Here is a 25,803-nt window from a genome sequence, read left to right on the forward strand (position 1 = left end):
TTTGAAGGCAGAGCTCTATATAACACCATCCGCTCCATTGATTGGCCGTTTTCTGTGTTCACTGTTGTGAAGAAACCACATTATATCTTAATTACCCAGATGACTATGTTTTGCAAACCAAGATGAATTGACTTTTTATCTGAGTGTTGGCTTTTGGATTTAAGTTTTGATTTCTGGTGGGTCAATAAAACAGACTTTTGTTTGGGTATGCCTGTAATAGTGACTTGTAAGTTGATATACCATATAACATAGTGTGTGTTTATCTTTGTCTATTAATGTGTGCTGATATTCTAATTGTGCATTGTATTTTGGAACCAGTTTGTTGACTTTGAAAGTAGAGGGGGAAAGAATGTGAGGGTGGACTGAAGGACACTGGGTAATTCTAAAAATAGCTTACATGCCTCGGGTATAAAAAGACTCATCACACAGAGCTACCAGTCAGACATTCTGCAAAACACACAATGGACGAGAGACAGGACTGTAGCCAATTCATCATGGTGTTATGGCTGGCGGAAAGCACCGAGTAAATATATGAGTTGTTATAGGTGCGTTCGCAGCCCGGGGTTCACGTGCAGGAGAGAAGCCTGCTGCTAGAGAAATGGCGGCCCTATATGGCGGTACAATGTCAAATTAGACACGAGTTCCGTCACTCGGTCAGTATCAGCACAAACGCTGCTGCTTTACAGAGTCGTGAAATAATAAGTGGGACTAAAACCCTAACTAGGGTTGTGCTTGCTCTGGAACGCTTCTGTGTAACCGCACACATGAAGGAACCAGATGCTAAGCCAAGCGACTAATTGCCCCCACTGACGCTAGCTGCCTGCCTATGTAATTTCCCACGGCTAATGGACACTCTCCACGTGTAGCCTGAGTGGCAGAGTATTACTGGCAACAAGCACAAAACACAAATGATACTAGCGCATGGCCGTGTGGCCATGCAAACCTTTTATAGTTGCAGCTCTTCAGGACCTTCCTGGTGGACCAATAGGAGCTGCTACAGGGCCTGAGCGTGTGACCCCCGACCTCCAATGAGAGGTCCTCCGTTGGGCATGCTCAGTGCGTGAAAATCAGGACTTAGTCCCAGAAAAGCCTGCTTGCCGCTGACCAGTGCTGGCTACGAAGGCAGAGCCTGGAAAGGCAGCAGTAACCATACGCACAGTATCATGCTGAGCCAGACGCTGGGACCGACGTCTCCGCTGAGCAGGTTCCACTGCGGCTGGAGGAGAAATGGAGACCGCAGCAGACATGGATTGAGATTCCCCCTGTGCAGTGGCGGGAACTCGACACCTATCATTACCCCCCCTTGCTGCGCTCAAAGGCTGCAATGAGCAGCGGAGCCTGAATGTGCTCCACAGGTTCCCAGGTTCTGCCCTCTGGGCTGTGACCCTTCTAGTCCACCAGATAGTATTTCTTGCCATGTACCACCTTGCACCCCAGGATAGAGTTCACCTCGTACTCATCCATGGATGAACCCGATGTCCCGGCAGATGACTCGGAAAACTGGGACATATAAATGGGCTATAAGAGGGAAACATGAAAGGTGTTGTGATACCAAGGCAGCGGGAACTCGACACCTAACACATGGCACCATCATGAGGGACACAGATCTATGATTCTATAGGAAACAACCTAGGAGTTTTCGGCTCTGGTTGAAAGGATACAGGTCTGATCTATTGAGCATCGCTGAACCATGGAAATGTTTAAAGAAAGCTAGGTTTGGGATCCACTGGTCGGATAAGCCAGGTGGTGACTCTCGTGTCAGCTAGCTTTGGGCATTGTATGGACTGTTCTCGGTCATCTCCCTATGCTTGTAATTAACTCTTCTCTGTGTGTGTATCACAGGAGGAATAGTGACCCTGGGAGCTCTGATGTATCAACTACCATTATCCTGGCGAGTTAGCGGAAGGGTGAAACCCTGTAATGTGCACCATCTTGGGGTTAATTGCTGGAACTGTTCTGTTTGCTATTGTGTGTTGTGGTTCAATAAAGTATTGCCACACTGTTTTACCCTCACCCTGTGTAGTCTGAGTAGCATTATGCCCACGTTTAACGGGAGAGTGGGCGTTAGGCAGGACGATATCTGGTCTATGTGGTTTCAGCTGGCGGAATGGGGCACCCACAGACCCCCCATTTCCCCACAACTGTTTATAGGCAGAAACCTGACAATCAATGGTGGGAGTAAGATTATATAAAGCTCTGGAATATGGAGGTTGTCTGGTACATAAAATGAGAGCATAACTTAATATCTAGCTCAGTAATAGGAAAAGCAAGGTAGTTTTAATTAAACTCCGCTTGGGTCACAGTTACCAGTGGCACACCACAGGGGTCAGTATTGGGTCCTCTTTATTATGCACCTTACTCATCTTCAGATATGGGCTTTGACACCTTGCTCTATGGCTATCATCCTTTGTTTTGTTGGTTCTTACAAGTTGCTTTGTTTTCCTATGTGATATCATCTCATAAGGCCTTTTAGAAAGTTGCTATGTTTTTGTTGTTTGCCAAAATCCAGCTTCTTATGTTTCTATAATCTCTTCAGACTTCTCAGATTTCTACAACTAGCACCTACTGCTTCACATGATATACAGAGTGTCCCATTGTTTGTTTAAATCATCATAGACTGTTATTAGTTTGTTCATATTACTTTGTAATCTACTGTGAATTCCATAACAAGATTCCGCTGCTTTTGTGATTTGCTGTTTAACACATCATTTGTTGTAAGCATCACAAACTGTCATTCAAGTCTGTTTACATTATGTTACAATCTGCTGTGTATTCTGCTACCTATCACTGTAGGTAGTCTCTGGACCTGCAGCAGCTGACTCCCAGGTCAGGGCAGGAAGGCGACATACAGAATGGCGAGATAGAAATATAGTCAGATGGTTCAAGGTCGGGAAAGGCAGCACGGGTTCAATATACAAAGCCAGGGTCAGGAGTGGAGAGGTCGAGCAGAATTGGTAAACGAGATGGGTCAAACAGGGAAGATGAGACAAGAAAACACACTGACAGAACGCTGGAAATGGACTAGAACAGGAACCTGAGTTCAGGCAGGGAACAGGAGGAGGAGCAGACTAATATATCCACATTTGGCAGGGGATAGGCTTGGGAAGGCATACCCTGCAGGACACAGCAGGGTTAAATCTTCAGGATCTGGCCGCACCTCCCTATAGCCAGGTATAGACAGCAGGGATATGTAGCAGAGTTGGAGATGCTGCATGAGGACTCAGCGTGGTGGCCTGACACAGAGAGGAGCAGAGTGGTGAACGCATTTGGCAGCCCGACGGAGAAACCTTTCCAAGATGACAGGGGCACTGATGTTCTCTGCAGGCTCCCTGGATCTCTCCTCAGGTCAAAAACCCTTTCAGTCTATCGGATAGAAGGTCCTCCCCCAAACCTTTTTATTATCTAGGATGTCCCTAACCTCAAAGACGTCTAAGGGACCCTCAGGAACAGAGGTAGTGAAAGTAGCATGGATCTTCGAGAAGTGATTCAGGAGCAAGACATTAAAGAAGTTTCCTATCTGTAGATTTGCAGGAAGTTACATAGTTACATAGTTATTAAGGTTGAAGGAAGACTTTAAGTCCATCTAGTTCAACCTATAGCATAACCTAACATGCCCTAACATGTTGATCCAGAGGAAGGCAAAAAAAAAACATGTGGCAAAGAGTAAGCTCCACATTGGGGAAAAAAATTCCTTCCTGACTCCACATACGGCAGTCAGACTAGTTCCCTGGATCAACGCCCTATCAAGGAATCTAGTGTATATACCCTGTAACATTATACTTTTCAAGAAAGGCATCCAGTCCCCTCTAAAATTTAAGTAATGAATCACTCATTACAACATCATACGGCAGAGAGTTCCATAGTCTCACTGCTCTTACAGTAAAGAATCCGCGTCTATTATGCTTAAACCTTCTTTCCTCCAGACGTAGAGGATGCCCCCTTGTCCCCGTCTCAGGTCTATGATTAAAAAGATCATCAGAAAGGTCTTTGTACTGTCCCCTCATATATTTATACATTAAAATAAGATCACCCCTTAGTCTTCGTTTTTCCAAACTAAACAGCCCCAAGTGTAATAACCTGTCTTGGTATTGCAGACCCCCCAGTCCTCTAATAACCTTGGTCGCTCTTCTCTGCACCCGCTCCTAGTTCAGCTATGTCTTTCTTATACACCGGAGACCAGAACTGTGCACAGTATTCTAAGTGTGGTCGAACTAGTGACTTGTATAGAGGTAAAATTATGTTCTCCTCATGAGCATCTATGCCTCTTTTAATACATCCCATTATTTTATTTGCCTTTGTAGCAGCTGCCTGACACTGGCCACTGAATGTGAGTTTGTGATCCACCCATACACCCAGGTATTTTTCATTGACGGTTTTGCCCAGAGTTTTAGAATTAAGCACATAGTTATACATCTTATTACTTCTACCCAAGTGCATGACCTTACATTTATCCCCATTAAAGCTCATTTGCCATTTATCAGCCCAAGCTTCTAGTTTACATAAATCATCCTGTAATATAAAATTGTCCTCCCCTGTATTGATTACCCTGCAGAGTTTAGTGTCATCTGCAAATATTGAAATTCTACTCTGAATGCCCCCTACAAGGTCATTAATAAATATGTTAAAAAGGAGAGGGCCTAATACTGACCCCTGTGGTACCCCACTGCTAACCGCGACCCAGTCCGAGTGTGCTCCATTAATAACCCCCCCTTGTTTCCTATCCCTGAGCCAGCTCTCAACCCACTTACACATATTTTCCCCTATCCCCATTATTCTCATTTTATGTATCAACCTTTTGTGTGGCACCGTATCAAAAGCTTTTGAAAAGTCCATATACACTGCATCTACTGGGTTCGCTTGGTCCAGTCCGGAACTTACCTATTCATAGAAGCTGATCAAATTAGTCTGACATGAACGGTCCCTAGTAAACCCGTGCTGATACTGGGTCATGAGCTTATTCCTCTTCAGATACTCCAGTATAGCATCGCTTAGAATGCCCTCCAGGATTTTACCCACAGTAGAGGTTAAGCTTACTGGCCTATAATTTCCAAGTTCAGTTTTTGTCCCCTTTTTGAATATTGGCACCACATTTGCTATACGCCAGTCCTGTGGTACAGACCCTGTTATTATGGAGTCTTTAAAGATTAAAAATAATGGTCTATCAATGACTGTACTTAATTCCTGCAGTACTCGGGGGTGTATCCTATCCGGGCCCGGAGATTTGTCAATTTTAGTGATTTTTAGACGCCGCCGTACTTCCTGCTGGGTTAAGCAGGTGACACTTAATGGGGAATTTTTGTTATCACTGATCATATTGTCTGCCATGGGATTTTCTTGTGTAAATACTGATGAAAAAAAGTCATTTAGCATATTGGCTTTTTCCTCATCCTCATCCACCATTTCATCCAGACTATTTTTAACCCCTTTCTGCCAGCTGACGGAATAGTACGTCAGCTGGCAGAACCCCCGCTTTGAGGTGGGCTCCGGCGGTGAGCCCACCTTAAAGCCGCGACATGTCAGCTGTTTTGTACAGCTGACATGTGCGCGCAATGAGCGCGAGCGGAATCGCGATCCGCCCGCGCCCATTAACTAGTTAAATGCCGCTGTCATACGCAGACAGCGGCATTTAACTACCGCATCCGGCCGGGCGGCCGGAAATGACGTCATCGCCGTCCCCGTCACATGATCGGGGGTCGGCAATGTGTCAGGAAGGTAACCATAGAGGTCCTTGAGACCTCTATGGTTACTGATCCTCGGTAGCTGTGAGCGCCACCCTGTGGTCGGCGCTCACAGCACACCTGCAATTCTGCTGTGTAGCAGCGATCTTATGATCGCTGCTACATAGCAGAGCCGATCGTGCTGTGCCTGCTTCTAGCCTCCCATGGAGGCTATAGAAGCATGGCAAAAGTGAAAAAAAAAAGTAAAAAAAAATGTGAAAAAAATAAAAAAAACATAAAAGTTTAAATCACCCCCCTTTCGCCTCAATCAAAATAAATCAATAAAAAAAAAATCAAACCATACACATATTTGGTATCGCCGCGTTCAGAATCGCCCGATCTATCAATAAAAAAAAGCGTTAACCTGATCGCTAAATGGCGTAATGAGAAAAAATCGAAACGCCAGAATTACGTTTTTTTGGTCACCGCGATATTGCTTTAAAATGCAATAACGGGCGACCAAAAGAACGTATCTGCACCAAAATGCTATCATAAAAAATGCCAGCTCGGCACGCAAAAAATAAGCCCTCACCTGACCCCAGATCACGAAAAATGGAGATGCTACAAGTATCGGAAAATGGCGCAATTTTTTTTTTTTTTTTTGCAAAGTTTGGAAATTTTTTTCACCACTTAGGTGAAAAATTACCTAGTCATGTTAGGTGTCTATGAACTCGTACTGACCTGGAGAATCATAATGGCAGGTTAGTTTTAGCATTTAGTGAACCTAGCAAAAGAGCCAAGCAAAAAACAAGTGTGGGATTGCACTTTTTTTGCAATTTCACTGCACTTGGAATTTTTTTCCTGTTTTCTAGTACACGACATGGTAAAACCAATGATGTCGTTCAAAAGTACAACTCGTCCCGCAAAAAAATAAGCTCTCACATGGCCAAATTGACGGAAAATTAAAAAAGTTATGGCTCTGGGAAGGAGGGGAGCGAAAAACGAAAATGAAAAAACGGAAAAAGCTCCGGGGTGAAGGGGGCCAACACTTTCATTTTTTAGTTTCTTACTATTTATGTAGGTAAAGAATATTTTGGGATTATTTTTACTCTCTCTGGCAATGAGTGTCTCTGTCTCAATTTTTGCTGCCTTGATTTGCTTTTTACAGAATTTATTTAATTTTCTGTATTTATTTAATGCCTCATCACTACCTACTTCCTTTAATTCTCTAAATGCTTTCTTTTTGTCACTTATTGCACCCCTTACAGCTCTATTTAGCCATATTGGTTTCCTCTTATTTCTAGTATGTTTATTCCCATACAGTATATACTACTTGAAGACAGTAGGTCACTGGATTAAGTTGCCTGAGGATTTTGTACAAACCATGGTGCTAGAGGGTGAACTTGTACAAAGGTACATTTAGGCGAATATTCTGAGATGACAGCCAGACTTTATCTCCAGGGTGATACTGAGGCGGTGAACCTCTCTTCTTGTCTACATGAGTCTTCATCTGGGGCACAGCCTTGGGTTTCTGCCAGATCTGAAGGAAGTCACTGTACAAGGAATCAGCTGCAGGTACCCCGGAGGAAGCAGACATAGGAGAGGACACTTGAAGATGCTGGGAATATACAACAAAGAATGGAAATGATTCGGAAGACTCCCCAATGTGATTGTTGTAGGAAAACTCAGCCAAAAGAAGAATTTTTACCCAGGCATCCTGATAAAGATAAAATGGTGGAGGTAGTTCTCAAGAATCTGATTAACCTGTTTCACTTGCCCATTGGTCTACAGATGGTACAATGAGGAAAAATCCAGCTGGACATTCAGCAGCTTGCAAAGGACCCTTCAAAATTTCAAAGTGAACTTTACTCCATGATTAGAGAGGAAGACCGTCAAAACGAAACACTGCTGTAAGAAATGCATGGCGAGCTTCTGAGTGCAAGGAAGATCAGCAAGAGGAATGAAGTAAGCCATCTTACAGAACCGATCCACCAAAACCCAGATGGTGTCATGACCCTTGGAGAGGGCAGGTCTGTGATGAAGTGTGATGCCCCAGGGCCTGGTCGTCAAAGTGACATTGCTTTCCTCATGGGGAGAGTGATGTAACGCTTGAAAGCGATGAAAGATCTTCTTTATCAGGTACCACAATGCACACAACATGCTTTCATCTCCACCTGGTAAAGGGGAACTCTGGATTCGCTTCCAAGCCGGCCGGACCCTGCCTGTACCTGTGATCTGTTGCCCTGGACTGTGGCTGCCTGAAGAGTACAATAAACCAGGTAAAGAGACTGCACACCTGTGTCCTCATTCTTTACTGCACTGTTCATCATCCTCATCTATACACCGGGAGCCCTGGGACATACTTCACCTGTGGGAAGTTATGCCATCTAGCTGCCATAACATCACCCCAGTGGACCCTTTTAAGCAGTATCGGTCCCCACTGACCGAATACCACAGGTGGCGTCACGAACAAACTTTATTCACCAAATCCCATTAAAGACTTTACCTTTTACATGGGCGCCCAGGGACACAGACCGGGTTGCCGCCACCGTGACATCCCCCTGTGAGTACTGGACCCAGTACCGAGTACCCCACAACCCTGGCGGGCGACTCAGAAGCTTATAGCAATAAGTTGCCAGGGAATGGAAGGAGAAGACAGAGGCTGAAGGAGACAAGCAGGTTTCTTCCTGGGGGGACTGTCTCTGACACATTGTGAACAAGTGGTTACAAAGTCCAAAACATTCTTGGCCACCGAGGGCTACCAGAAGCGACGAGCAATCAGCTCAGTAAATTTTTGCATGCCCACATGGCCAGCTAGCTTGAATTTGGGTCTCCAGGAAAGATTCTCCTCTTCTTAGCAATAGGGACAAAGGTCTTGCCCAGAGGGATGTAATTCAGGAAGACAGGGGCTACTTCAACAATCCTGGTGGTGACGATGATGTGCTGTGACTCCTCTACAGAATCCGTCATATCAAGGGATAGAGACGGAGCATTTGCTTTGACATTCAAGAAGAATGCAGGTTGGAAGTGCATCTCAAAGTCAAAATGAGTCTGGAAGAGTACAACCCTGGCTTGATGAGGATTTAACCGTTTGGTGGACTGTAGAAAAGTCAAATTCTTATGGTCTGTGCATATTATTACTGAATAGCTAGCGCCTTCAATTAGATGTCGCCATTCCTCGAGGTGCCATTTTCACTCAGCTGCCAAAAACAGTTTAAAGAAGAAACCACAAGAGTGAAACCTCCTTGAAGATGTTCTTTGCAGGAGAACTGCCCCGGCACTGATAGAGGAGGCATCTACCCCAAGAGAAACTGTTTGTTAGGATTGGGGTGGTGCTGCACCAGAGCTCTCGCAAAGGCCTTATTCAACTGCTGGAAGGTTGATTCGGCCTACTCAGGCCAGACTTTGTCATTATTTCCCCTTCTTAGTTATGATGGAGATAGGTGCAATGATGGCTGAGAAGTGCAGAATAACTTGTCTGCAGAAGGTGGTGAAACCCATGAACCACTGGATGGCCTGCAAGCTTTGGGGACAAGGGCAGGAGAGAACAGCAAAAACCTTTTCAGGATTCACTTTGAGACCCTGTGTTACAACTCTGTTGTCAGAATACGTGGGTCCAGGGGCTCCTTCCATGTCCCTAATGCTAGCTATCCCTGCTCCCCAGATTACTTCTGATGGTGAAGATGCCAAGGCCACTTCCCTTGCTGTCCTCCTGAATCAGCCCTATATCTGTCCCTCTCCCCCATCCAGGGAAATGGTGAGTAATAGTGTATGTATATACACAAACCAGACTAACAAGGAAGAACATACAGGGATAAATGAAAATACCAAACATACAAATATGCAAATGACAGAGAGAAATACCGGAAAGAAAAAGAGGGTAAACTAAATAGGAAAAGATGAGGAATCGCACACAGCACAAATACCAAGCAACACTCGCAGATCAACATTTTAAACTCCTCTAACAACAACCAACAACTCCACTACATGCCAGGCAGTACAAGACTAACACTGGCAATCCATATTTCCAGGAGCAAGTATATATAGGAGAGGGGAGTGGCCAATAATGAACAGCTGAGATCAACCCAGCAGGATGGCTTCAGAGACTCTAAGCTGAACAGTTTGACCCCTGCACTACTAACAAAAGCTTGCACCATTCAATATGAAGAGGAAGTGCTTCTAATCAGTGCAGGAGTATGTCAAATTAGATGCTGCGGTCTTCTGAACCCACTCTAAACCCGTGACACCATGCCTGGAAACTCTGTAGCCAAAGAAAGCAAGGAGAGTTTATTTCAAAGACACATTTAGACAACTTGGTTAACAAACGTTCTCACATATATGTTGCAAAACCTGACGAAAGTGCCTTCTATGGGTAGTGTGAGATAGTGCTACCTGAGTGCGTTGGGGAAACTCACTTGGCACGGGATTAAAGCACACAGGAGCAGTTTTCTCACATTAATCAGTCTATTTGGTTTATTAACTCTGCATAAACCACATATCGTAAAGTTCATTTCAATAATCCACAAACAAGTCAAGACCAGGGGATAGGCAGGGAGAGACAAACCTTGCAGGACACAGCAGGGTTAACTTCCTGCAGAATTGTCCATGCCTTCCTATAGCCAGATGGAGACAGCAGGGATATGCAGCAGAGTTTGAAGTGCTATATCAGGACTGACAAAGAAAGAAGTAGAGCTGTGAGCGCAGTGTGAGTAGTACGGCACTGGTAACACGTGAACGTTATCTCCATGACATGTAGTACAGTCGTCCGGCCCCTGTGATATTTAGCAATATTTTGTTTCAGCCTGGTGGACGATTTATTCTTATGATATGTATTTGTGTATTATTTTGTTGCACTTACACTTTATTTTTTTGCCTGCATACATGTTTATTTGAGATATCACTATTTAACTATTTAACTATTCATATCTCATCAATTTCATTTATATTTAAACTTTTATTTCCATTACGATTTGATATTATATTTTAATATTTATTTTTGCTCCACTGTTCCATTTGTTTTTAATTGTTTTTAAACTCAAGCATGTCCCACTATATTTTTCACCTTCACATGATTTACGGTAATAAACATTATATATATATTCTTTTTTTTATCAGTCATTCATTTTATGGTTATTTAAATATTACATGCTGTTTTGTTGTGGTAGGTTATTTGATTTGTGCTACATTTGATATATGGCTAATTGATTAATATGGTAGTTAACATTGTCTTGTTACCTGGAACATTCTACTTCGGGAACATCTACACACTTACCTAACTCTTCCATACTTTTGATCCTAAGACCTGTGAACCAATACACTGTACCCTTTGAGCTTTTTCAACAGATTTTTTTTGACCGGCGAAAATGGCATGCATTTATCTAGATATTTGTTGATGCGGGCTGCACCATTATGGTATCGGGACTGTCCTATGATTGATTCTATACCCTCCTTTCTTTCATCCTTTTGTACATTCTGTACTTCTTCAGCTCAGCTGAGCAGGATTGAAGGAGCAGTTTTTAGAAAGAAGGAAACCCCTTCCTTCGCCATGTCTGCTGCCAGAGCGAGGAGTGTGGGTAAAGTGGAGGTCACTATACATCATTTCATTTGGAGGTCTCCAAATGGATTCAGAAATAAATGTTGCTATTTTTGATTGGCCACAACATATTTCTCTAAAAGCCCTCAAAAGCTTACCTGGTTTTTCAAATTATTACTGCCAGTTCATTACAAATTACTCTCATATGGTGGCTACTCTTACAGCCATAACTCAGAAGGGTGCTAATTCACAGAACTGCTTGGATTCCGCAGTGCAAGCTTTCCAAGAACTTAAATTTTGTTTTTCCACTATTTTTGCCTTACATAATCCTAATATCAACAGATCATTATACCTCAAAAGGTAAAAGGTGTTTTCTTTTTACAAAATTCCTTTGGAACGAGAAATAACCACTGTTGATTCTTCTTCTTTGACAATTTTTTCCATCAGAATGGAATTATTCAATTGCTGACCATGCGCGCTAAGCCACAAAAGTAGCTCTTAAGAAATAGTGACATCTATGGGAAGTAGCTATGTTTCTGATGACAACAAAAATCTTGCATTCAGTCAGCCCATAGGGTGAATCCCTACCAAGCTGGATAATACTCTTCTTTTATGGATTGACTTCATCACCATCCTGCTAAGGAATACCACAGGGCTGATTCCCTATCCTAGTCCTTTGCATGACGCTAGTCACTACTCACAGACAAGCTGTGAGGCTGGATAGTCAAATGTTCTGGGGTCACATACTAAGGCCATGTGCACACGCTCAGGATTTTTCACGTTTTTTTCGCATTTTTTCGTTATAAAAACGTGATAAAAACGCGAAAAAAACGCTTACATATGCCTCCTATTATTTAGAGGGTATTCCGCATTATTTGTGCAAATGTTGCGATTTTTTCCGCTAAAAAATCGCATCGCGGAAAAAAAAGCAACATGTTCATTAAAAAATGCGGATTGCGGGGATTCCGCACACCTAGGAGTCCATTGATCTGCTTACTTCCCGCACGGGGCTGTGCACACCATGCGGGAAGTAAGCAGATTATGTGTGGCTGGTACCCAGGGTGGAGGAGAGGAGACTCTCCTCCACGGACTGGGCACCATATAATTGGTCAAAAAAAAGAATTAAAATAAAAAATAGTCCTATACTCACCCTCTGATGGCCGCCAAAGTGTTCCCACCTCTCCGGTGCATGCTCTCTCTTCGGTTCCTATAGATGGTGTGGTTCAGGACCTGTGATGACGTCGCTGTCTTGTGATTGGTCGCGTGTCCGCTCATGTGACTCACGCGACCAATCACAAGCCGTGACATCATCACAGGTCCTGAACCACACCGGCATCTATAGGAACGGACGCCGCTGATGTGATCATCTGGGTGAGTATAACCATTTTTTTTATTTTTTTATTATTTTTAAACATTCTATCTTTTACTATAGGTGCTGCATAAGCAGCATCTATAGTAACAAGTTGGTCACACTTGTCAAACAGTATGTTTGACAAGTGTGACCAACTTGTCAGTCAGTTTTCCAAGCGATGCTACAGATCGCTTGGAAAACTTTAGCATTCTGCAAGCTAATTACGCTTGCAGAATGCTAAAAAAACCACGAAAAAAACGCAAAAAAAAACGCAAAAAAAAAGTGCGGATTTCTTGCAGAAAATTTCCGGTTTTCCTCAGGAAATTTCTGCAAGAAATCCGGACGTGTGCACATACCCTAAGAGAGCACATAGTAAAAAAAAGGGAAGAGACAAAGACGCAGTCAGGTAACAGTCCAAGGTAAAAATAACAGTAAAGATAGTGGATCAGAGCAAAGGGGCTACGAAAGCAGATGGTCAGAACCAGGTCCAAGGTCAGGCAGCAATAGATCATCAAAGAGAGCACAGGAATGCAAGGCAAAGCACCACCAAACAAATGTTATGATTGGAAAAGATGTGGGTCTGACAGATCAACTAAGTTGTGATGAAACAGCATTTAATGCCTCAAAGGACTGGGAGCTTCCTAATCTGGTTGTTACCTCCTCTCTGTGGGTGCCCACCAAAAGCGGGGTACCAATGATGGGGGGGTAGAACACCCACTGATTCCCCACTTTGACTCCACATAAGTATCTGGATAATCATTTAGAACAGGGAACAACTGAAGGAAGCTTAGCACCTCCTAGTCTCAGTTTGGAAGGCTATTTTGCCTTTTTCAAGAAATGTCTGTTATCTGTAACATATATAAACATTATTATATTAACATTGGATTCATGTCATAAGAGACTCATATAATATGAAACGTTTAACCAAAACAAAAACAAGGGGAAGGTAAAGAATATATATGACATATTCTATAATATCCTATTAATAATCATCATGCATCCCGTGTGATTAGTTATGCCAGAGACCACAATGGAAAAAACCTGTTATCGATGTGGACAAATGTGAGTGATACTAAAAAAAATGTATACCACAAAATTGAAAAAATAGTACTTTACTTGATTTTACTCCGTTTTGGGAGAACCAATAAGTCACTCTGTGGGATAGAACAAGCATAATATGAGGAGCGGTCCATGCCACTAGTATAGCCTAACACGAAAAAATGTGAAAATATAATGATGACGTTACCTGGTAAACTTAGCCAAGAGGTAAAGGGAGAATGCCCAAGAGATAAAAGGCTGCGGAGTCCAAGGAGACACGTCGGCAGTGAATTCGTGGTGAGTCTGACCGAAGAGGGCACAAAGTACTGGCTTATATATGTTTCCGATATTATGTGGTTTCCGGTGGGAAAAGAGAAAGTTAATGTGCTGCAGCGCATGTGCCACACGAAAAGAGCTCAATCTCGTGCTGAAGAACTGAAGGTGCGCACTCGTAGATGCATCGTGGGATGCTCCGGAAAAGGCCGAAGAATCCCTAACGAGGGTGTTGTGCTGTGCGCATGCGTCCTTTACGATATACTCCGGAAAAAGCCGACCGACACTGGCAAAGTTGTAATTGATAGGTGCGCGTGCGTAGTCCTATCTAGAGGTGAGGCACCCCCATAATCTTTTTATTGATACAGAGGTGCCATTTTCCTCTTCATCTGCCCTCCTGGCTCTGTGGCTTCTGGTGTATTCTGCCTTTCTTGTTTATCTGCAGTCTAGCATAGCCTATTGTCCGGGTTCTTACTGTTCCACATGCCTTCCAGCATGTTTTGCCAAAGCCATGGGATGATGGGTCCGTGTGTCCACACTAACCTGCTGCTTTGTGTATCCATCTCATTATGTAAGTCTAACACTTTCCATTTTAACATATTTTTTAATGAACATTTAGAGTGTATACAGAGTAGAATTTCAATATTTGCAGATAATACTAAGCTGTGCAAAGTAATCAAGACAGAAGAAAAAATGTTAATGAATGAATTTGGGAAAGCTGGAGGCTTGGGTGAGAAATGGTAGTTGAAGTTTAACATGCTTCAAGGTTGTGCATTTGAGCTAAGTAAACAAAATGTACAATTATATACTAAATACTATGCAAAATGTAACAAAATTCTAAACGAAATAGTAAAACATTTTAAAACTGTCCCTGAAAAAACTCGGGCAAATTAGTAGATAACAAACTCGCCTTTATTGACCAGTGCAAATGCAAATAAAATCATAGGCCGCATTAAAAGAGGCATAGATGTTCATAAGAGCCTCTATACAGTTCACCTGTGTGGCCACAATTAGAGTACTGTGAACAACTTTGGGCTCCAGTGGACGAAGCAGAGTTTGATTGGGTCCAGAGAAGAGAAATTTATGTTATTAAAGAAATGAGAGGACTACAGTACCAAGATAGGTTACCAAACTTGAGATTGTCCAGTTTGGAAAAAAAGAAGGCTTAAAGATGATCTTACTACAATGTACAGATATGTGAATGTAAAGTACAGAGATATTTGCAATGATCTTTTGACAGCAAGCCTTGCAACAATGACAAATGTGGCATCCTCTATGTCTAGAGGATGCAATTCTTTATAATGGCAATTCTTTTGTGTATGATCAGTGAGAATATAGAACTTTCTCAAAATGTGATGGTCGATTCACTAAAAATGTTCAAGGATGGTCTTGATGACTTTCTTGAAAAGTATAATATTATATGTTATAGGTACTAGATTTTGGGGATAAGATGTGGATCCGAGGATCTATTCTAATTCCCATATTTAGAATCAGGAATACATGTTCCTCCTAATAGGGGTAATACTAATTAACATTTGTGTCATGGGTTTTTTTCATCCTCTGGATCAGCAGCATATTAGGTTACAGGTTGATCTTTATTAACTTGTGCCTTCTTTTAATCCTAAAAATATGAAACAAGAACAAAGTTTGCTAGCCAGACCCTCTCATCCACCATGAGTGTTTGACCACTCTAATGCTCTCCTGTATGAGTAGGCAAAAATTGTTAGACACCCATCAAAATCAAAAAGACAGGGTCACATGAGCCTTTCGAAAAGTAGATTGGTATTGTATCCTTGTGATGTTATATTCCAAAAACATGCTTCTATATTAGACAAGACTCATTTGTCTATATAAGCAAACTAAGCATGTGGAACCAGCCCTAGAGTTAAGAGGTTGTCAACTTTTCAAGTCTTAAAGAAGTTGCCCATTTTCAAAGTAATTTATACTTGACATAAGATTACACTACGAAAGATCCACGAATGGTGAAATAATTTCATTATTCGTATCGGTCATCATTACGGTACATTTATATTTAAAAATTAAAAGAAAAGATGTATTGACATAATCTCAATGGTAGTCATTTAAATTAGTAAAGATTTTTTGGGACAAACTCAAAAGATGGTGGTCAAGGCCGAGCAAGAAAGGGTCTTCATGATCAATCTCAATAAATTTGCAGCACATAGAGGGATCATCTGAAGACACCTTTAGCAATGCTGTAATGAAATGGGTCAAGTGACCCCCTCAAGGCATTAAGAGAAGCTCTCCGAGCTACAAGGGTCAGAGGGATGTTTTGTAGGTATAATAGTCCTTACTATTGTTTTTTTTTCTTTGTGTCAGTTCCTATTTTCAAAATGATGATGGTAAATCAAATTTTTTTTTTTTTGCTTTTCTCTTTCATAGGAGACTGGCTAAATCTACTCTTCTGCTGATCCCTTTGTTTGGTATTCATTACGTCATTTTTGCCTTGTTTCCTGAGCACATTGGAGTCTGGGCCAGATTATATTTTGAACTTGTTCTTGGATCAAATCAGGTGATTGATTTTTTACTATTAGTTTTGTGATCATTGCAATATAATATAGCATGGTGACAATGGTCTATATTCAATGACTTATTGCTTTATGTTTACTAAATATTTCTTAGCATTTGGAGAATTCATAATAATCATTGAGGTATTTTTCATACCATAACATTTTTCATATTCGTCATTTCTTTTTATAGAAAACAACTTACAATGCAATCATGACATTTATGCCAAACTGTTTTAGAAACTTATTATGGTTAAAAGATTATTTTCATAATCAGTTCAATTGTCTTTAAATGGAATGTCTTCAGAACAATTTTAAAAGACGACAATTTTTTCTTTAGAAAGATGAAATTTTGAGCTAGATGTCAATGCAACATCCAAATTAGAGTCAGATCCCAAAGTTTCTCTGAAGAGTTTAGCCCAAAGCTTTACACTACTGCTGGCTTGTCTCCTTCTCAGTGGGCATCCTGGTTACATCTCTTTCCCAGGTAAATGACATACATGCATCTGACGGACCTCAGGATGGTAAAGAAAATATGATTCATCAAAGGAAGAAAGCTTCATTGTTTCATTGGCCAGTATAGGCACTCTGACGGATCTTCAAATATACAGCCCCATATAAACCAAGCTGTTATTCTCTGTGTGTTCTGACACTTTTCTATAACAGCTACCTTTACCTTTTTTGTATTTTATGCTAAACTAGCTTTATTTTGGGATCTGGCCAGATGGCATAGCTTTCACTCCCCACAAGCATCAAAAATCCTTTCATGGATTATTTTTGACATTTACTTAAACTTCACGCTAGAAATGCTAATTCTAATAGAATTTTTTTTTATTTTAAAGGCAACCTGTCAGCTGGATGTAACCTTTAAAGATGTTATCCAGGATTTTTTTTTACTATGTATCCAAAAACTAACAGGCAGGTATTTGCTTACCACCTGCCTGTTGCAACCGGCTCTGGCTCAGAGCGTTCATGGACCACTCCTGCCAGCGATTCAGCTGCTCCATATCAACAGAGCAGCTCTTCTTCTCCTGCTTTGTCGACTGAGCACAATTGATGGAGTCGTCCTGATTGACAGCCGGATTCCTGCAGTTAGGCAGTGAGGATCCAGCTTTCAATTAGCATGATGTCAGCAAAGATGCCCTGTCAACAGAGCAGAGTAGAGCAGAAAAGAAGTCGCTTCTCTGCTGATGTGATGTCAGAGGAAGCTTCTGAATTGCCAGCAAGAGCTGTCTGTGACTGTTTTATGCTGGCAGTGATCGGATCTGGGCATAACAGGCAGACCATTAGCATCTACCTGCCTGTTGTTAGTCACATTGTAAAAAAATGTCAGATAACCTCATTTAACTAACCAGTGCTATTTTTCTATATGTCTTTGTACAAAAGTCCAAATACATACCTTTTTATGTCTAATGAATCATTATATAGAAAAGGTATGTATGTCTCCTTGAGACCTCTATTGTTGTTAGTGCCGGATTGCTATGGACGCCACCCAATGGTCGGCACTCATAGCAACGCAGCAATTCTACTACATAAAGGCAATCTGACCATTGCCTCTATGTAGCAGAGACGATTGAGTTATGCCAGATTGTAGTCTCCCATGGAGACTATTGAAGCATGGCAAAAGTAAAATAAAATGTGTTTAAAAATATAAAAAAATTAAAAAAGTCTAGAAGTTCAAATCACCCCCCTTTTGCCCCATTCAAAATAAAACAATAAAAGTAAAATCAAGCATACACATATTTGGTATTGCCGTGTTCAGAATCTCCTGATCTATCAATAACAAAAGGATTAACCTGATTGCTAAACGGCATAGCGAGAAAAGTCAAAACGCCAAAATTTTTTTGGTGGCCTCAACATTGCATTAAAATGCAATAACCGGCGATCAAAAGGTCATATCTGCACCAACATGGTATCATTAAAAACGTAAGCTCAGCATGCAAAAAATAAGCCCTCACCCAATCCGAAATCACGAAAAATGGAGATGCTACTGGTATCGGAAAATTGCTCAATTTGTTTTTTTAACAAAGTTTGGAATTTTTTTTTCACCACTTAGATACAAAAGAACCTAGACATGTTTGGTGTCTATGAACTCATAATAACCTGGGGAATCATAGTGGCAGATCAGTTTTAGCATTTAGTGAACCTAATAAGAAAGCCAAAAAAAAAATAGTGTGGGAGTGCACTTTTTTTGCAATTTCACCGCACTTGGAATTTTTTTTCCTGTTTTCTAGTACATGACATGGTAAAACTAATGGTGTAATTCAAAAGTACAACTTGTCCAGCAAAAAATGAGCCCTCACATTGCCATATTGAAGTTATGGCTCTGGGAATGAGGGGAGTGAAAAACAAAACACAAAACCAAAAAAAGCTCCGGGGGTGAAGGGGTTAAAGATCTGAATGGGGACCATAGAGAGAGACAAGACTTGTCCAATGCTGCCAGGGGGGGTTTTTCCCCTCACCTCTTTACTCTCTAGTTGATTGATAGGTCTCACTCTTGTATGTCCATAGGGAGAGATCTGTGAATCACCTGGAGCGATGTTTGGATAAGACGGTTGTGCCAGTGCTAGACTAGTCTCATCTCTTCCTATGGTCCCCTTAATAAGGTCTCTTCCTATTGTCCCCCACGTATGTTTCAGAGAAAGATATACTTACTGAAATCTTACAGCCATGCTGATTCATGCTGCTCATGCTTTGGGAAGCATGAATGGATCAACAGGTTATCTATAACTGTATATTTTCATGGGGTAGTGGTGTAAAATTCTGGGATGCCACTGGTAAACACAAGGGTTTAATCCTTGTGACTTTTTGGTTAAAATTTCTGGACACACACAATTAGTACAGCAATGAGGAGCCACTGGGCTAAATTTTATATAAAATCTGCTCCTGGGCTGGTGGGGAAAAAACTAGTTTTTCGAGATGTACCTATTATCGGTGTAGAAAGGGTCATGCTATGTTCACGCTATATAGTCAACATTTTTGTGGTTTGGAAAAGTGATACATGTGAATTGGCTAAATTTGTGGCAGAACTGAACATCAATGGCTTAGGTCTGTACTTCATATTTGAAAGAAAAATTACCTTTTCATGATATCCCAATTCAAAATGAACCAGAGGGAAAATCGATCACTCAGACCTATAGAAAACTAACAGTATAAAATTGGCTATTAAGATTGAAAAGTAGCTATCCAGTCTCCCTTAAAAAGAGCAACACCAAGGGCCAGTATTATACAATTTGGAGAAACTGTTCATGATATGATTCCTTTAAACAATATGTAGGGCACCTGAGGGTTAGTTTCCTCGAGAGAGGATATCCCATTAAAATTCTAAAAAGGTCTTTGAAGAAGATATGACAAGAGAGGGAACCCAATTACTTACTCCAATCCCCGTAAACCCAGGGAAAAATTAGAAACTGTTTAATTACCACCTTTAACAATGGGGCCTCAGAGGTAGCAGCAATTTTACAAAAATATTGGCCTATTCTCCGAATGGATAATGATATCGGAGAATCCATCACTCTATATGCAGTAGATGTTTAGCATGCCCCTTTATTACAAGCAGCTTTGAAAAAGAACACATCTGTGTTTGAAACACGTAGCTATTAGATCACCATGGATTGCTTGCAACAATGTTTTTAAACTTTTGAAAATAGTTTTTAAACTTTTGGAAATATGCTTGTGACAGTTTTAGGGTGGGACTGTTCCTTTTCTTTCAGTATGTTTGACTGACATGATTATTTTCTATTTTAACAAATGAGCATAGAACAGGTTAAAAAATGGTTAGTGTCCAGGTAAAATAGTAGTGCTACATATATATGTGTTTATGTAGCCAGGAGAATATCTTAGATACTCATTAAAAGCTATATTTTATAAGTTACTTTCTGCTATAGGGTACCTTAAAATTTCTAGACACCTGCAGATTACACAACAGAAGAGAAAAAAAGAAGTTCAGCACAGTGAAAAGAGTCTGTGCCATAACTAGCTAGCAAGTGGGGGAGAGTAGTAGTCACTAGTGTTGAGTGATACCTTCCGATATCTATAAGTATCGGTATCGGATCGGCCGATATTAAAAAAAATATCGGATATCGCCGATACCGATACCCGATACCAATGCAAGTCAATGGGAGAAAAATATTGGAATTAAAATAAACCCTTTCTTTCCTTGTAGGTTAATTCTACATGAAGGAAAACCACTAAGAATAATGTAGGATGTATTGGGGGAGGTGAAGGAGACATTAAAGGCATACAGAGACACAGAGACCATGCAGACAGCCGTGAACGGCGCTGCAAGGCCAAAAAAAGCTCCTCTATGTAATCCTATATAGTGTTTTTCCACAATCTAGCAGGATACGGATGGAAAGTAACTAATAGGATAAATTTGAAAAAATGTGCAGCAGGCTGCACTAATTGAGAAACGGACAATGGAACAGTATGAGGAAGTGACGCACCCTGAGCTGACTACAACCAGCGGTGGCTGCATACCAGACTACAGAGTGAGCTGCACACACACAGACACCTTGCAGACAGCCATGAACAGCGCTGCAAGGCAAAAACAAGGTTCTCACACAGCGGTTGCTAAATTAGCCTGGGTAAAGCACAATGAAGCAAATCGCTATCTCAAAACTGGCCCTCAGTCAGAACACAGCGTCCTGTCCCTAACTGAATTCACAGCAGAGTGAACCCAAAATGGCAGCGACAACTTTTATAGTGCATCATGACATCATTTCAGCAGCCAATCACAGCCTAGCCAGTAGTTACATGCCTAACATGCAGAACAGGATGTGCCCACATTTCTAATGATTCCTCATTGGCTGAATTCTGGCTCTTTGATTTATGGGAACTTCCGATTCCGGTATCCGATATACTGAAAGTATCGGAACTCGGTATCGGAATTCAGATGCCGCGAATATCGGCCGATACCCGATACTTGCGGTATCGGAATGCTCAACACTAGTAGTCACTGTTAAGGGGTAGTGCCCTAGGGTTACTAATGGCCACAGAGTAAGAAGATAAGAAGCCCCAGTCTGACTATCAGTTGGTGCAGTTTGTCCAAGATGAAGGCCAGCTCACCTGCATGAGAGTCATTAGAAGAGAGTGAGGATTATTACTTCAGAGGGGAGCATTGCGGTTTATTCTTGACTGTGAAAAGTGTATTCACCAAATAGGCAAGGATTAGACACCCAAAAGGGGAGAAAAGTGCCCACAACAGAGAAGACTGTAAATTAATGCCTGAGTGTGAAGAGGAGTGCCACCACAGAGACACCCAGGGAACTAGTACATGTGTGAGGGACTATGACACTGTAATTGTGAGACGTTTTCTATAAGTTCCAAAGATTATGCATAGCACTTCCATAAGATATGAAATTTTGTTAGTCAATAACAGAAAATGTAACAGACAAAGAAGAGATCTATGATGAAATTCAAATTTTATTTAGAAATCATTTAAAAACGTATAATCATGTAAAAACAGGTATACTGCCAAAAAGTACAAACCAACTTATGGTAGTATAATGTAATTGATACAATGTAAAGAAATTCTATAGTTTATATAGTTTGCTAGTGCACTCAATTTTTCATATCAATTTGTCATTTGACCACCGTTAATAAAATAATTCCAATACAGCTCTGTTCAAATACACCGCAACCACCACCACCACACCAATGACATCATTTCATAAAGTATTGATAATATTTCATATAGTATTGATAATAAAACTATATTGATAGTTTACGAAAACTTGGCAGCTTCCATCCATCTGTTGTCCATTTTTTTTTGTCCATCACACCTTTTATTGACCCTTGGTTAATTTCCTGAACCTTCATTTATAATGTAGCTTCTCTGGGGTGGGTAGTGCTACAGAGGTTGTCACCATTCAATAACAAAGAGAATAGGTCCAATCAAAGGTGTTTAGAGTTATGTATGCCCTTGTTCAGAGCGTATATGTTCAAAATGATTTGGTATTCACCATGATTTGGAAATATTGAGAATGTTTTATTGATTTGAAAGATTTTGCTAGATTTTTCTTTTACTTGTCACTAAATTATGATAAAGGAAGATCTGGATGAATATTTACTTGCAATGAATGGTGTAGTTAATTTAGGAGTTATTACAGTTTTTTCTTGTTACATTAAATCATAGACAAGGAAATTATAATATTATATCAATATCTGTTCAGTGATGGTCTAACTCTAAGCACCCCGTGCTGATCATCTGAATAGAGGCCATGCAGTTTGTTAGTGCAGCCCAAAATTGCTTATTTGAATTTGTTACATCCCTTAGAATATTATGGGTCAGATCCATCAAGACTGACATAGCGCTATATCCATTCTTTCTGGAGTACGTGGCGCTGAATTCGATAAGATGCACACACCATGTCATGAATTCAGCACACCTCTTCTGTGGCATGTATCTCGGTGCGCCGTGCCAGAAATTCTACTTTTGTAAGGAGCTGGAGTAGCATTTCTGGGATAAAAATACCAACATTTGCACAAGTTTTACGCAACCTCCAATTGCACAACAAAACCTGACATTTCACAGCTTTTACGCCAGTTTTCTGACATAAAAACTTTGATGAATCGATCGACCCCTGTTGTGGATTCTGTTTTTGGGCTCCCTCTGGTGGTTACAACTGGTACTGGGTGACTTTGGTGGGTTGCGGTCTCTGGTTTCCACCTGTCCATCAGTGGCTGGGTGTTTCCTATTTAACCTGGCTTTCCTGTCATTCCCTTGCCGGCTATCAATGTATCAGTGTGTGTCTCTGTTACCTGCTCCTAGGCCTTCAAGACAAGCTAAGTCTGTATTTCCCTGTTTCATGATTGCTTTCATGTTTTTTAGTCCAGCTTGCAGATATGTAATTCTCTGCTGCTGGTTGCTCTAGTGGGCTGAAATTACCACTCATGTAGCATGAGTTGGCACATGAGTTCAAGTAATTTCAGGATGGTATTTTGAAGGGTTTTTCAGCTGACCGCGCAGTTCACCTTTTGTATCCTCTGCTATCTAGCTTAAGCGGGCCTCATTTTGCTGAATCTGTTTTCATAACTACGTTTGTGCCTTCCTCTCATTTCACCGTCATTATATGTGGGCGGCTGCTATCTCTGTGGGAATATTTCTCTGGAGGCAAGTGAGGTCTGTTATTCTTCTGATAGGGGAAGCTAGATCTCCGGCTGGCGCGAGACGTCTAGGGGCCCCCCAGGAACGTCCCCCGGCTACTGTTAGTTGAGTGTTGAGGTTCAGGATCGCGGTCAGCTCAGGTTCCATCACCCTAGAGCTCGTCCTGTTTTTGCCCGTGTTACGTTGACAAATTCCCTGCCATTGGGAATCATGACAGTATAGCCGGCCCACAAAGTGTTAATTGTTTGGGCTGAAGCAGGAGAAAAAGAAGTGTTGAAGGGAAACTTTTTTTTTTTTTTTCCCTCAGAGTTTTGCTGCCTAGCCCTTAATTGCTGTTAGCTGCTTCTTACCTCCTCTTAACCCTTGAATGGCTCTGACCTTAGCTGTTTAACATGGATGTCCAGAGTTTGGCTTCCAGCCTGAATAATCTCGCTACAAAAGTTCAAAATATACAGGATTTTGTTGTTCACACTCCTATGTCTGAACCTAGAATTCCTATTCCAGAGTTTTTTTTCTGGAGATAGATCTACCTTCCTGAATTTCAGGAACAATTGCAAATTGTTTCTTTCTTTGAAATCTCGCTCCTCTGGAGACCCTGCTCAGCAGGTCAAGATTGTAATATCTTTCCTGCGGGGCGACCCTCAGAATTGGGCATTTGCATTGGCACCAGGGGATCCTGCATTGCTCAGTGTGGATGCGTTTTTTTCTGGCACTGGGATTGCTCTATGAGGAACCTAACCTGGAGATTCAGGCTGAAAAGGCTTTATTGGCCCTCTCTCAGGGGCATGATGAAGCGGAAGTATATTGTCAAAAAAAATCGGAAATGGTCGGTGCTTACTCAGTGGAATGAGTTGCGCCCTGGCTGCAAACTTCAGAGATGGTCTTTCTGAGGCTATTAAGGATATTATGGTGGGGTTCCCTGCGCCTACAGGTCTGAATGAGTCTATGACTATGGCCATTCAGATTGATCGGCGTTTACGGGAGCGCAAACCTGTGCACCAGTTGGCAGTGTCTTCTGAACAGGCACCTGAGACTATGCAATGTGATAGAATTCAGTCCAGAAGTGAACGGCAAAATTATAGGCGGAAAAATGGATTGTGTTTTTATTGTGGTGATTCAGCTCATGTTATGTCAGCATGCTCTAAACGCACAAAAAAGGTTGATAAATCATTTGCCATTAGTACTCTGCAGTCTAAGTTTATTTTGTCTGTAACTCTGATTTGTTCACTGTCATCCATTTCCGTCGATGCCTATGTGGATTCGGGCGCTGCCCTGAGTCTTATGGATTGGTCATTTGCCAAACGCTGCGGTTTTAGTTTGGAGCCTCTGGAAGTTCCTATTCCTTTGAAGGGAATTGACTCTACACCATTGGCTATGAATAAACCGCAGTACTGGACACAAGTGATCATGCGCATGACTCCCGTTCATCAGGAGGTGATTCGCTTCCTTGTACTGTATAATTTACATGATGTACTAGTGCTTGGTCTGCCATGGTTACAAACTCATAATCCAGTCCTGGATTGGAAAACAATGTCTGTGTTAAGCTGGGGATGTCAGGGGGTTCATGATGATGCACCTCTGATTTCAATCGCTTCATCTACTCCTTCTGAGGTCCCTGCATTTTTGTCTGACTATCGGGATGTTTTTGAGGAGCCTAAGCTCAATTCGCTCCCTCCTCATAGGGAATGTGACTGTGCTATAGAATTAATCCCTGGCAGTAAGTTCCCTAAGGGTCGTTTATTTAATCTGTCAGTGCCAGAGCATACTGCTATGCGGAATTATATTAAGGAGTCCTTGGAAACTCCTTCGAAGATTCGTCCATCTTCGTCCCCTCTGGGAGCAGGTTTTTTTTTCGTGGCTAAAAAAGATGGTTCCCTGAGGCCTTGTATAGATTATCGCCTTCTGAATAAGATTACAGTCAAATATCAGTATCCATTGCCATTATTGACTGATTTGTTTGCTCGCATTAAGGGGGCTAGGTGGTTCACTAAGATAGATCTTCGCGGTGCGTATAATCTTGTGCGGATAAAGCAGGGTGATGAGTGGAAAACCGCATTTAATACGCCTGAGGGCCATTTTGAGTATTTGGTAATGCCTTTTGGACTTTCTAATGCTCCTTCAGTCTTTCAGTCCTTTATGCACAATATTTTCCGTGAATATCTGGATAAGTTTATGATTGTGTATTTGGATGATATTTTGGTGTTTTCTGATGACTGGGAGTCTCATGTTCTACAGGTCAGGAAGGTGTTTCAAGTCCTGCGGGCCAATTCTCTGTTTGTGAAGGGCTCAAAATGTCTCTTCGGAGTCCAGAAGATTTC

At 41.5% G+C, this 25,803-nt stretch overlaps 1 protein-coding gene across 1 annotated transcript in view; it reads left to right on the forward strand.

Annotated features, from left to right (window-relative positions):
• The window catches only part of LOC143769134 (vasoactive intestinal polypeptide receptor 1-like), a 259,746-nt gene that overhangs the window by 228,293 nt on the left and 5,650 nt on the right, over window positions 1-25,803 (forward strand). The window contains exon 11 of the mRNA XM_077257715.1: window positions 16,253-16,382. Coding sequence (XP_077113830.1) covers window positions 16,253-16,382 — 130 coding nt within the window. The remainder of the gene's footprint in view (window positions 1-16,252; window positions 16,383-25,803) is intronic.

Source organism: Ranitomeya variabilis, chromosome 4 (genome assembly GCF_051348905.1).
Source record: "Ranitomeya variabilis isolate aRanVar5 chromosome 4, aRanVar5.hap1, whole genome shotgun sequence".
NCBI lineage: Eukaryota > Metazoa > Chordata > Amphibia > Anura > Dendrobatidae > Ranitomeya > Ranitomeya variabilis.